General features: G+C 41.9%; 1 protein-coding gene across 2 annotated transcripts in view; it reads right to left on the bottom strand.

Moving 5' to 3' along the window:
• Nucleotides 1-11028, bottom strand: part of UVRAG (UV radiation resistance associated) — a 296834-nt gene extending 285806 nt beyond the window's left edge. For both annotated transcript variants that reach the window (XM_042957394.1, XM_042957396.1), the window contains exon 1: nt 9944-11028. In XM_042957394.1, the coding sequence (XP_042813328.1) occupies nt 9944-10060 (117 nt within the window). In that variant the 5' untranslated portion in view covers nt 10061-11028. The remainder of the gene's footprint in view (nt 1-9943) is intronic.
• Between the last annotated feature and the right edge of the window lie 1267 nt (nt 11029-12295).

The raw sequence follows: 12295 nt of genomic DNA on the forward strand, positions 1-12295 counted from the left end.
TCAAAAGTAAACTAGTCACTCCAGAACACCTGGACAACTGTTTATATGAAATACCTATCAAGTAGAATAAACTCCATTAAGTCAATTCATGAAAACAAGCCTGAAATACCTACTATAAATTAAATCTTTATACCTACTATAAAGTTGGGACCAACTCTCTCCTATAATGAGCACAGTGCTATAAAATACATTGACCTGGAGGGGCGCCTGGGTGGCTCAGTCAGTTAAGCGTCCTACTCTTGATTGCAGCTCAGGTCATGACCACACTGTCAGTACAGAGTCCACTTGGAATCCTCTCTCTCTCCCTCTCTTTCTCTGCCTCTCTCTCTCACAATAAAAAATAATAATAAAAATAAATAAATACAATAAAATGTCCTAGACCTGTAATGAGTAGCGTACCCACAGCCTACTTTCCTATCTTGCTTTGTGATCTATTTTCAAAATGAAAAATTAGAAAATCTTCTTCATCTTGCTGCTTCCCATATATAGCTGGATATTAACATTTTAGTGGATGAAAGCAGTACCAATTTAATGAGATTATTCTATTCATTAAGGTAGACAATCAAGGTTAAAAAAGTTTTTTTAGGGGCGCCTAGGTGGCTCAGTCGGTTAAGCATCTGACCTTGGCTCAGGTCATGATCTCACAGTTCATGAGTTCAAGCCCCGCGTTGGGCTCTGTGCTGACAGCTCAGAGTCTAGAGCCTGCTTTGGATTCTCTGTCTCCCTCTCTCTCTGCCCCTCCCCCACTCGTGCTCTATCTCGGTCTCTCAAAACTAAATAAACGTTAAAAAAAAAAGTGTTTTTAAAAGGGTGCCTGGGTGGCTCAGTTAAGAGTCTGACTTTGGCTCAGATCATGATTTCATGGTTCATGAGTTTGAGCCCCACATTGGAGCTCTCAGAGCAGGGCCAATTCAGATCCTCTGTCTCCCTGTCTCTCTGCCCCTCCTCCATGCTCGCTCACTCTCTCTCTCTCTCTCTCTCTCTCTCACTCTCGCTCGCTCGCTCTCTCAGATACTTAAAAAAAAAGTTTTTCATGATTCTAAATAAAGTTATTTTCATGTTGCTTTTTTTTTAAACGTTTAGTTTTCCTGTATTCTGATCAAAAAGCGACTGGAATTGTGACAGGAAAAATTGACATCCTCTGAAAGACATAAGCACGTTGGAGGACACAAGACCTACAGTTTCTAATCACATGCCTAGCATAATTCAAAAAGGATACTTTATAAATATCTGTTGAATAAATGGCTGACGCAGTTAAGTTTTCCTCTTTCAATAGAGGCTAACATAACATATGAATTACTTATAGTTCAGAGTAAAACCCCTAGTAAAAAAAAGTATAATCATGGTAAAGAACACCAAGTTTTTCCTGAAAAAAAAATCATAAAAGTCTGATTGCCACTTTTACTTATTTGTATCTTCCCTTTTTTCTTACCCTGGAGTCTACTGACGAAAGCCAAAGGTAACTGCCAGTTTCCACTTCCTGATTTTCCCTACTGTTCTCAAAAAAATCAGACTGTTTCTTTCAGGATATTCTAAAAACCATGGCGGGGGGAAAAAATGCCAGATATTTCAATGGACCAACAAACAAACTGAGCCGCTTAAGTGCTAGGCTCTAATGCTCAGCTTTAACAGTATCTGGCTTAGCCTTTAACCAACAAACGCACTTGACTAGAGTTTTCAATGCCTCATAACATTTCTAGTAAATGAGGTCTGTGGCAATCAGCGTCAAATATTACAGAGAATGAAATTCCTGACATCAAAGAACCCACAATCACCAGATGTTGCTGTTTCAGAAATTTAAAGAGGTAGAGAATCAGGAATTCTTAAGTGGACTACTCAAAAAAGGATAGGCTTTTTTAAAAAAAGGATAGGCATGGTAAGTACCCAAAGACAAAACAGGAAGACTGATCACTTAAAATACAGAGGGATATTCCAAAGTTTCATTCTAATTCACACCATAAAAGGGGTGTGGAGGTGGAGCCTGAGTATTCTGCCTGTAAAAAGAAGTTTAAAATACAGCCTTTCTTCCACTTCTGTCCTAGCCTAAAATCCCCAGAGATGTGGAGATGCTGTGACAAAGCACAGAGATAAGTTTAAGAAACAAGTTTTCAAACACCCAGCCAAGCACAGTAGAACTACTCCCAACACCCAGGTTCTGGTCAGGTATCTGTCACTAAAAGAACAACAGGGCACTCAATTCACATTTGTTAAACTAATCATCTTTACTGACTCCTTCAGGAAGAGAATAAACAGATGACCAAGTGTATGGCCAGGGGAATAGTTTCACCTCTGAGAGCTTCAGATTTTGCATTTGTAAACTTCTATGATTCAAATTCAAGATTCCATCTCAAAGTAAGATGGAAAACAAGATTGTATAATACTAAACCAAGAAGGTATACTATGAATTATGTTTTCTAAAAATTCCAATGTCAAGTTTTCTGTGCTGCACGCACTCTTCTACCTATATAGTCTAACTGCTAACTGATGCAAGGAATTAGAAACATTTAACTCTGCCTGAGACACTACGGTGTCATTAGACCTATAACAAAGTATAAAACCTAAAATGTTTCAACTCCTCTCTTAACATAGACCTGTCTTTAATTTTTCTAAAATACCCATGGTTTGTTACTGCATTCATTCAAGTGCTTTAAAAATGACAAATAGGGGCGCTTGGGTGGCTCAATGGCTTGAGCGTCCAACTCTTGATTTCAGCTCAGATCATGATCTCGCTGTTTGTCAGTTTGAGCCCCACGTGGGGATCTGTGCGAACAGCTCGGAGCCTGGAGCCTGCTTAGGATTCTGTCTCCCTCTCTCTCTGGCCCTTCCCCGCTTACCACTCTCTCGCGCGCGCTCTCAAAAATAAATAATTTTTGAAAATGACAAATTTTCCTTTTCCCCACAGTAGTAATAAGGCTGATGGGTAAAAATACACAGATACCAAAAGTACACATTTTAAAACTACGAAAACCTAATTTGTTTTTTCATTTCACTACACACTTCAGGCCCAACTTATAAGTTTCAGTTCTGCTCTTGCTCTATTTCTAGTCAGTTTCACTTCAAAAATTTTCTGCCACAAAGTTAAGAATTGTGATCCTGTGGAGAAATTTTAAAGTAAACACTAAATAAGAACATAGCTTTTCCTTTCGAAGGAGAACTAAACATTTTCACAAGAAAAACAAAGAAACAAACAAATTAAAAAATCCTAATTACATGTATTTTGTCATATAAAAATGATTTTTAGACTGCTGATTTTTTTCCAGTTTCTGAACCTTCCTCATATAGTTTTGTTTACAAGAGCCAAAGCAGTTCAAAAATTGCTATCATTCTATTTTATATACATGTTTTAAATTTGAGTCACAAGTAAGGGGCTCAATAAATATTTGTGGAAGGAATGAACATACATAGCACAGTACTGTGCTGCAGGAGGCATATGTTCCTAATAAGATACAACTTTCTCTCTGCGTTTAGTGGCCTTACCAACAAAACAGATTTCTTTGAAAGTACATGAAAAAAAAAATCAAATTAGATTAGCAACAGTAAGATGTCTAATAAACACATAAGAGGGAACTATATATCATGTATGGCTAAATTAAGCTTTATAAAGCTTTTTGATGCTTCTACCATTTTTTTCTTGTATGTGCTTCAATCCCATTTCCTTCTTCTCTTTAGGCTGTAAAGGTCTTCAAAGGAAAGATTCATATAAAAATAAAAATTAAAAATAAAAATATACAGACAGCTCCTACTATGTAATCAGTAGTGTTTGGTAGAGGTGCTGTGGGAAATAAACTACAAAGCATCATGGTCCTGAACCTTCAGGTAACTTAAAACTTCTGTGTTTAGCCAGCGCTCTGCAAAGAGTAGGTGTCTATGGCAACTGGTAATCAAAGACCTTAACTGCCCCTGTGTTAACACTGTGTAACTTTGAAAAAGTTACCCAGACCTTAGATTCCTCACCTGTGAAAGAAGTCTTTACTGATACAAATCTCCCATGCAGAAGAATTCCAAATGATTTATGTAGATATTCTGCCCTTCAGGAGAGGGAACAGGAATCCCCACTCCTCAAGTATGGGCTGTGCATAGTGACTTTCTTCCAAAAAGGACAGTATGGAGAGTGAGCGGGAAAGAGTACCCTTATAGCAGTGTTTGTAAACCAAACACTACCTCAGCTGGTGATGATGAAGGTTAACATCAATAGTAATAAGTCATGTTAACAGTATGTACACCTGATAAGACCAGATAAAAATGGCACTTTACCTCCTTGGCCTTCCTCCCAAAACCCATAACCCCAGTCTAATCATGAGGGGGGAAAAAAACCAACATGAGACTCATTCCAATATAAGGGCATCCTACAAAATACCTTATCAGTACTCAAAACTGTCTCAGTCATCAAAAAGAAGGAAAATCTGAGGAACTGTCACAGCCAAGAGAGTAAGGAGACAGAACAACTAAATATAATGTGGTATTCAGGATGATATCCTGGCACAGAAAAAGGTCATCAGGTAAATAGTAAAGATCCATTAACAGATGAATAGATAAACAAAATGCACAGGCTTCCTGCTGACTCAGTAGGTTGTAAGTTCAAGTCCCAAGCTGGATGTACAATTTACTTAAAAAATAAAAAAAAAAAATCCAGTATATACATATAACGGAGTATTACTTAGACTTATAAAGGAATGAAATTCTGATACATGCTACAACATGGATGAACACTGAAAACATTATGCTGAAAATAAGTCATACGCAAAAGAGCAAATACTGTAGTATTATTCACTTACATGAAGTACCTAGAATGAGCAAATTCATAGAAACAGAGCACAACAAAGTTCACCAGGGGCTGGAAGAAGGGGAAAATGGGGAATTATTGTTTAATGGGTACAGTATCTGTTTGGGATGATGAAAATTTCTGGAAATAGATAGTGGTGATGACTGCACAAACAGTCATAACTGCCTTTGAGATACACACTTAAAAATTATTAAAATGGCAAATTTTATGTAATGTGTATTTTACCCCCATTTTTTAAACTAAGGAATACTGAATAAACTGGGGACTTTCATTAGTAATAACACATAACACATCAATATTGGTTCATTAATTGTAACAAATGTATCATACAATTGGAAGACATCAAGAATAGGGGAAAATGGGTGTAGAGTATATAGTTTCTGCACTATCTTTTCACCTCAAGTTTTCTGTAAATCTAAAACTGTTCTGAAAAATAATGTCTACATAAAAAAATTCAGGGGCTATAAATGTTAATAGAGCTAATATAGTCCACCTCTTCCAAACACAGGAGAAGAAAAATAAATGCTCTTCAAATCAGCGAAAAACATTGAGCGATCAGAAAAATTAATGCCAAGGACAAAAATAAACCTGCAATTCACGAAAGAAATTACAATGTTACATAAACCTATGCAAACATGAAATCCATAGGGTTGTTTGAAGGATAAATGAGATCATGTACTTAGCACAGTGTTTTGTATACATTAAATGAAGCTATTAAAATATAATAATTAAAGAAATACAAATTTAAATAGCAAAAATATATACATATGTGTATACAGATGCAGGTTATACACATTCATATATGTATAAGTTATATGATTATATTCCACATATATTATACATATATATAAAATCATATTGGAAAACACTGAGAAAACTTCCGATGCCCAAAGCTGACAAAATATGATGGGTAAACAAACCCTGTCATAATCTAGTGGGAGTAGTGTGGTGGACATGTCCTTTCAGGGAAACACTTTGCTAATATCTTCAAAGGTTAACAAAAATGAAAACATAAGAATAAAAAATAAAGTTAACAAAAATGTACATATAATAAAAGTATTCATGTACATATTTTATATGAAGTATAATTCTATGTATTTATACCAATTTAAATATATACATATATCCTTTGAGTGATTTCACTGCTCAAAATTCATCCTAAAGAAATATTAGCACAAGTGTACAAAGATACCTATACGTGTATATTCCCTGCAACAATGTAACAGATAAAACTGTACAAAGGGCTACCAACAAGGAGTTAAACAAAGCTAAGTGAACATTATTATGCAAAGTATGGTAGATGTATATACACTGACATGGATGATTGTCTAAAACAAATAATAAATAGTAAATTTTTTCTTAATTTTTAAAGGAAAGGAATAAACCAGTTCAGGGCTGTTGAAACTGGGGTTTCCATGTACATATGTTTCAAGAAAACCAAAACCGCATGCAAAACTGCGTTTACGTATGTAAGTGCATTTTCTAAGGAAGGTGTCTATAGCTTTTACCAAATTCTTAAAGGAATATGTGGCCCCCTGGAAGGGTCACTGAACAATCACTAAAAAACCACCCATTTCTGAGTATCTACAGAAATGTAGTTTAGGTTAGACTCAAGTGAGGAAGACTCTGGGGAGGAAAGAAGTGCTCTCAATTAAACTTTTAGGACGTATTAAATGCCTCTACCACAAAACACAAAATTTTATTTCAAAACTCTAAATTTAAGGGTGTGAAGGAAGTTATTCTTCAGATGAGCTTATATTCACTAATTACAAACCTCAACCAAAAATTAAAGATCAAAAACAGTCTTCAAAATGTGTGACTAGTTCATGCTTAAATTACAATTAAAGTAAGATCATACAGAAGCAAAAGGAGGCAAAGATTAAGTAGTAAGTAGTCCCATTTGACACAGACAGGTTGACAATTATGGACTAGTTACTCACATAGACAAAGATTCAGGAGTTATGCAGCCTTAACTAAACTTTTTTTTTAAACGACAAGTGGATTAAAATAAGACAAAAATAAGTTGGGTCTTATACATAGTTTTGTGGGCTTTCTTTGAGCAAAATAGATACGTCTTTTCCTGGAGGCAGATTAAGGTGATTCCAACACCTTTAAAACTAATACAGTAAATTAACATTTTAAACATTACAGCCATGAGAATCAATGGGACTTAATGAAAACTGAAATAAATGAGTACAAAATAGCAGGGAGACTGTCTACCCTAAGATGAAAATATACTTAGAACAGTGGCTGTCAATCAGGAGTAATTTTGCCCCTCTAAGGGACATTTGGCAGCCCCTGAAGACATTCTTGACTGTCAGGACTGGACAGGTGCTCCTAGTACCTTGTGGGTACAAGCTATGGATGTGGCTCCACATCTCACAGACTGACCTACCCACTCAAAATTGTCAACAATGCCAAGAAGCAGCCTGGGGGAACCACTGAATCTATGCTTTGAGACAATCAGCTTTAAAACAGAAATCCTAAAACAGTGTTTACTTATTTGTTTCAAAAGACTGACATCTTATCAAACACCATGGGATCCAGTAAAACGACACAATTTTCAAAGTGTCATTTAAAAGAAAGTTATCAACTGATTTTCCAATTTATCTAAACTTTTTAAATTTTGCAAAAGCCACATGGAACAACAACAACAAAAGACAATGAATTCAATGCTAAAAGGAAAAAAGTCTTATACACACACATCCAATGATGCTCACAGACAATACTGAGCAAAAGAAATCAGACAAAGAAGACCACAAAAAAATGTGGTCTTTGCATGATACACCGTTTGCGTTTATACACCATTCAAGAGCAGGCAAAAACCGATCTCTTGTTAGAAATTAGACTAGTAGTTCCTTTGGAGAGAAAGAAAAGGTAGAGATGGGAGAGAACATAAAGAGGACTTCTGGAATGCTAATAATTTTGTATTTCTTAATTTGGGTGATGGTTATATAACTGTGTTCACTTTGCAACAATTCATCAAGCTGTGTGCTAAATAATCAGTGCAGTTTATACAGATAACACTTTTACAAAAATGTTTATTTTTTAAATGTTACTTACACCCTAAAAACCTGAACACTTTGACCCACAAAGCTAAATGAATGTCAGGTGCAAAAGTAAAAGTATTTTCATTATATAGGCACTTTGACCCACAAAACTAAAAAAAACGTCAACTGCAAAAGTAGTTTTGTTATATAGGCTACCTTCCAAGAATTCAAGAAGGATGACACCCCCAGAAAGCTGTAAATACCATACTCAGAGCTCATATGGCATTCAGCTAAACACTTAAGCCACTATGTATCCCTCGGCACAAATCCAAAAATTTGACAAAGGCTTACAAATGCAGTTAAATTTATTCCACAGACAGTTGAGCTATTTCCCCCATTTTAAACTGTGAACTGTTATCAGAGAACATGCTCTATGCAACAAATGATGCTTCCTCTTTTCTAATCCCACATTTTCCCAAAGCTCCCCCAAGCTAAATCCCTCTTGGCCCTCAATACTTAGGATTTCTCCAGGCTGCTCCCAACAGTGCCCACCATCGCCTCTCTCAGTATCCATCCTCACAATCCACCTCCCCACACACATGAAAATGCACATTTAATGCTCATTCCTAAGGCTAGTCTTCCCCCTGCCAGACTTCTAATCTTTCCCAGGACCTCATAAATACAATCCAAACCTCACTACCCTCAAACTCCTAATATTCTCCACCAACTCGCTTCCCAACAGCACCACAAAACTAGGGCACATGCTAACCCCAGCTTTTAAATGCTCTTCTCCCACATAAAAAGTCCTGCCTCTGCACACAATTCAGCTCAGTGGCCAGTGCAGCTAAGACCTCCAGTGCAGCTCTCCGCTTTAGGACCCCCTCTACTTTTCCTGCTTTCAAACCCATCTCATTTCCCCTCCACCCCCTGCCCCAAACTCTGCTTTCTTCTTTAAGAATCTTTTCTAAGTACTAGGGCAGAGGTAGTTGAATGCAGGGTGAAGGACCGTGCTCCATCCTGTGCGAAGGTTCTCAAGTCTCAAGCACACAGCCATGGGCCCGGGCTACAGGGTCCCAACGCTGGACTGTGAAACCCAGCCTCAGCACTTCCTGACTGCAAGGCCTTGGACGTGGGATTTTCCATCTTTGAGACTCAGTTTGCTGAACTACAAAACGGGAAATCATAAAAAACAGCTATCTCATAGAACTGTCAGGATGAAATGAATTACTGGCCATTGAGCCCTTGGCACAAATCCTACATGGTTAAGTCTCAGGAACTGACAGTTTTTCCTTGGGTCCTCTTCATGGAAACAGGAATACGAGAGAGGGTGAAAGGTCCTTTCCTGGCAAGGGAGAGGTGGAGGGAAGAAGTACCATACAGACGTACGGCTGACACCGAGAATTGTGTCAGATCCCCCAAGCTCAGTGCTCTCTCTTCATTATCCGCTTACAATGTGGACCCGAGAAGCCCTCAAAACCCCCGCTAAAGGATGGGGTAAGACATAAACATATACATCAGATCCTCCTTCCACGGGGAGTCCTTTGAGGAAATGAAGGAGGAAGGCGCCCCTAAATTGCTAAAACGCGATCCTTGGGGGTCTGAGAATCAGGAAGGAAACCCCAAAGCCCCAAAGGATTTCTCTTGGGAAGCCGAGGGGAGTACTTCATAACAAGGAGATGAAAAGTAAACGGTAGAAACCATAAAGATTCCTCAACTTCTCCCGTAGGAAAGAGTACCAACTGGTTTCTCCGCAAGTGGGTAGAGAAAGGAAAAGCGCTTTCCCCATCTCTCAGGTGACTCCCGGGCTTCCCCGGGTCCCTTCCCAGGAGGAATGAGGAGGAGGGTCCGCGCAAGGGAATCCCCAGCACCCCAGCTGGGGAGAGGCGGGCTCAGGCCGGGGCCCCCAGGGAGTTCCACTGGGTCTCTTCCCGTCTCTTTGCAGCCGGTCTCCAGTAACGGGATCCCTCCGGGGGACTCGGGGATCTCCCAGAGCATCGGACATCGCTGGCTCCCTCGCCTCACAATCCTGAAGTCCTCGGTCCCCCGAGTTCTCCCCGGCACTCGCCCGGGTCTCCCGGCTGGCACAGGGTCCGCCCGCCGCCCACGGGCTCTCCTCCCCGGCCTCCTGCCACCCCACCCCCTACCGAGCACCGCGAGCCCGCGGGCTTACCTGCTGAGAGGGCAGCTCCACATGCAGGGCCCGCGCGGCAGAACCGGGTGGCAACGCGGCTGCCGGGCCCGGGGGCGGCGGGGGGACCGGGCCCCCGACCGACGCGGAGGCGCTCATCTTGACCCAGGGGCCGCCGAGCGGCGGGGCCCGCGCTCCTCCGGCATCCGCCACCACAGCGTAGCCACGACCCGCCGAGCCCCTGCAGCCCCGAAACCCGCCACCCGAGAAGCAGGACGGCTCTACCCCACCTCCGGCCGCCGCGGCCGCGGGCTAAGGAAGAGCCATATTACCGCAGTGCAACCCCCACCACCCCGCCGAGACCTGGCTTGCTCATTGGTTGTGCTGCCACGGGGGCGGGACCCAACGACGGCCAAGGGGTGTGCTATTGGGTAGAAGGGCTGTCCATCGACGGCCGGAATGGGCTCGGGGCGGAGGGACCCGGGGATGGCCTAAATTGCGTCTGTCAAGCTGGGGTGAAACCCGGGGCGTTGCTTCTTTTTTCCCCAGTCTAATTGGTTCTTTCACTACCGTGGGGCGGGGTCTCCTGGTAGATCCGCAAGGGCCATTGCTCTAGGCTGGTGTCAGTTGTCAGTACAGGGAAAGAGGGGCGGGGTCTGATTAGGTAGCGCGAGCGCCTGGGCTCTGTTGTCACGTGCAGGAGGCAGGAGAGTCACCTGATAAGTGAGAGTCAGTCCTCGGAGCCACTTCCGCCCGAACCTAGTTGCCCTGGTAACCGGCCTCCCCTTGGATGGCGGGGACCCGTTTGGCGCCAGCTGGGTCGCGAAGGCTGGGCTACTGTTGCAAGTTCTCTGAGCAGCCTTTTTTCCCGAGGGGTTCGCAGGACCGTGCGAGCATTGAGAAAGAACATTTTATCGTTCGACAAGTCACCACGCAGGATGCGCTGAGACCAGAAACCTGTCGGGCAGTCCCTGCTCTTCCGTGAGCAACTCCAACCCACAAGTCCACTCCCCTCTTCGCACTCCACTAACTAGCACGCTGAGCTGCACAGTGTGTGCCAGGCACCCGGAAAACGCTGTTTCACCTCTACCAGTGTGTTGCTTATGCTATCCCTAGAAAGCCTGTGCCACTTTTCACCTTCTAGTGCCTACTTGCCCATCAAATCTCCTCCGCTGGTGGAGTCCCTTCTTCCAAAAGGCTTCCCTTATCTACTCTGGGACCCTGAGTTAGGAATCTTGCCTCTACCATATTTCTTACTATTCTATTGCATTGTCTTCTAATAAGTGTGTAACACACTCACACACACATTGAATTCCTCGAGCCAAAGGACCTTGTCATTCATCTCTGGATTTCCGGTGCCTGATGGATAATCAGTGTATGTTTGTTTTCATTTTTTTATGTGTATTTATTTTTGAGAGAGAGAGAGAGAGAGAGAGAGAGAGCATGAGCGAGGGAGGGGCAGAGAGTGAGGGAGACACACAATCGGAAGCAGTCTCCGCCCTGTCAGCCCAGAGCCTAGGGAGCTTGAACTCGCCCATGGTGAGATCGTGACCTGAGCCAAAGTCAGACCCTTAATGGACTGAGCCACCCAGGTGTCCCGGTATATGTTTGTTTTTAGTGAAAAACCAGTTCAAATGCAGCCTCTTCCATGAAGACTTCCTTGAGCATAATGATAGCATCTATAGCGATTGCTTCTATAATAAATAGCATTGAGTCATTCTGCAGGCTATCAATCTGCCTTCCCCCCCCCCCCCCAAGACTATGAATTTCTCCACCACCTGGACTGACATAGCTGAAAGAACACAGTGTTTTAGAATCAGACACAACAGGAATCAGGCACTTTTGCGATCTTGGCTCTGCCACTCTCTAGCTATGTGTTCCTGGGCAAGCCAGTTCCTCGCTCTCAGCTTTAGTTTTCCCATCTGTAAAATAATAAGATTGCTGTAGAGATTAAGTAAATCAACATATGCAAAATGCCAGAGAAGCCCTCACATACAATAATTGCACTAAAACTAGTTTAATAAAAGGGAAGCATGGGGCGCCTGGGTGGCTCAGTCGGTTGAGCGTCCGACTTCGGCTCAGGTCACGATCTCGCGGTTCGTGAGTTCGAGCCCCGCGTCCGGCTCTGGGCTGATGGCTCAGAGCCTGGAGCCTGCTTCCGATTCTGTGTCTCCCTCTCTCTCTGCCCCTCCCCCATTCATGCTCTGTCTCTCTCTGTCTCAAAAATAAATAAACATTAAAAAAAAATAAAATAAAAGGGAAGCATGCTATCTTTCCTGGGAAGCATGCTATCTTTCCTGGGTGTTCAGAAGCCTGAACACTCTTTGGTTCTGACCCCAGAGCTGGCTAACATGGATGCTGCACTGTCTCCAATTCTGAAGCATCGAGTGGTTC

This window comes from Panthera tigris, chromosome D1 (genome assembly GCF_018350195.1).
Source record: "Panthera tigris isolate Pti1 chromosome D1, P.tigris_Pti1_mat1.1, whole genome shotgun sequence".
NCBI lineage: Eukaryota > Metazoa > Chordata > Mammalia > Carnivora > Felidae > Panthera > Panthera tigris.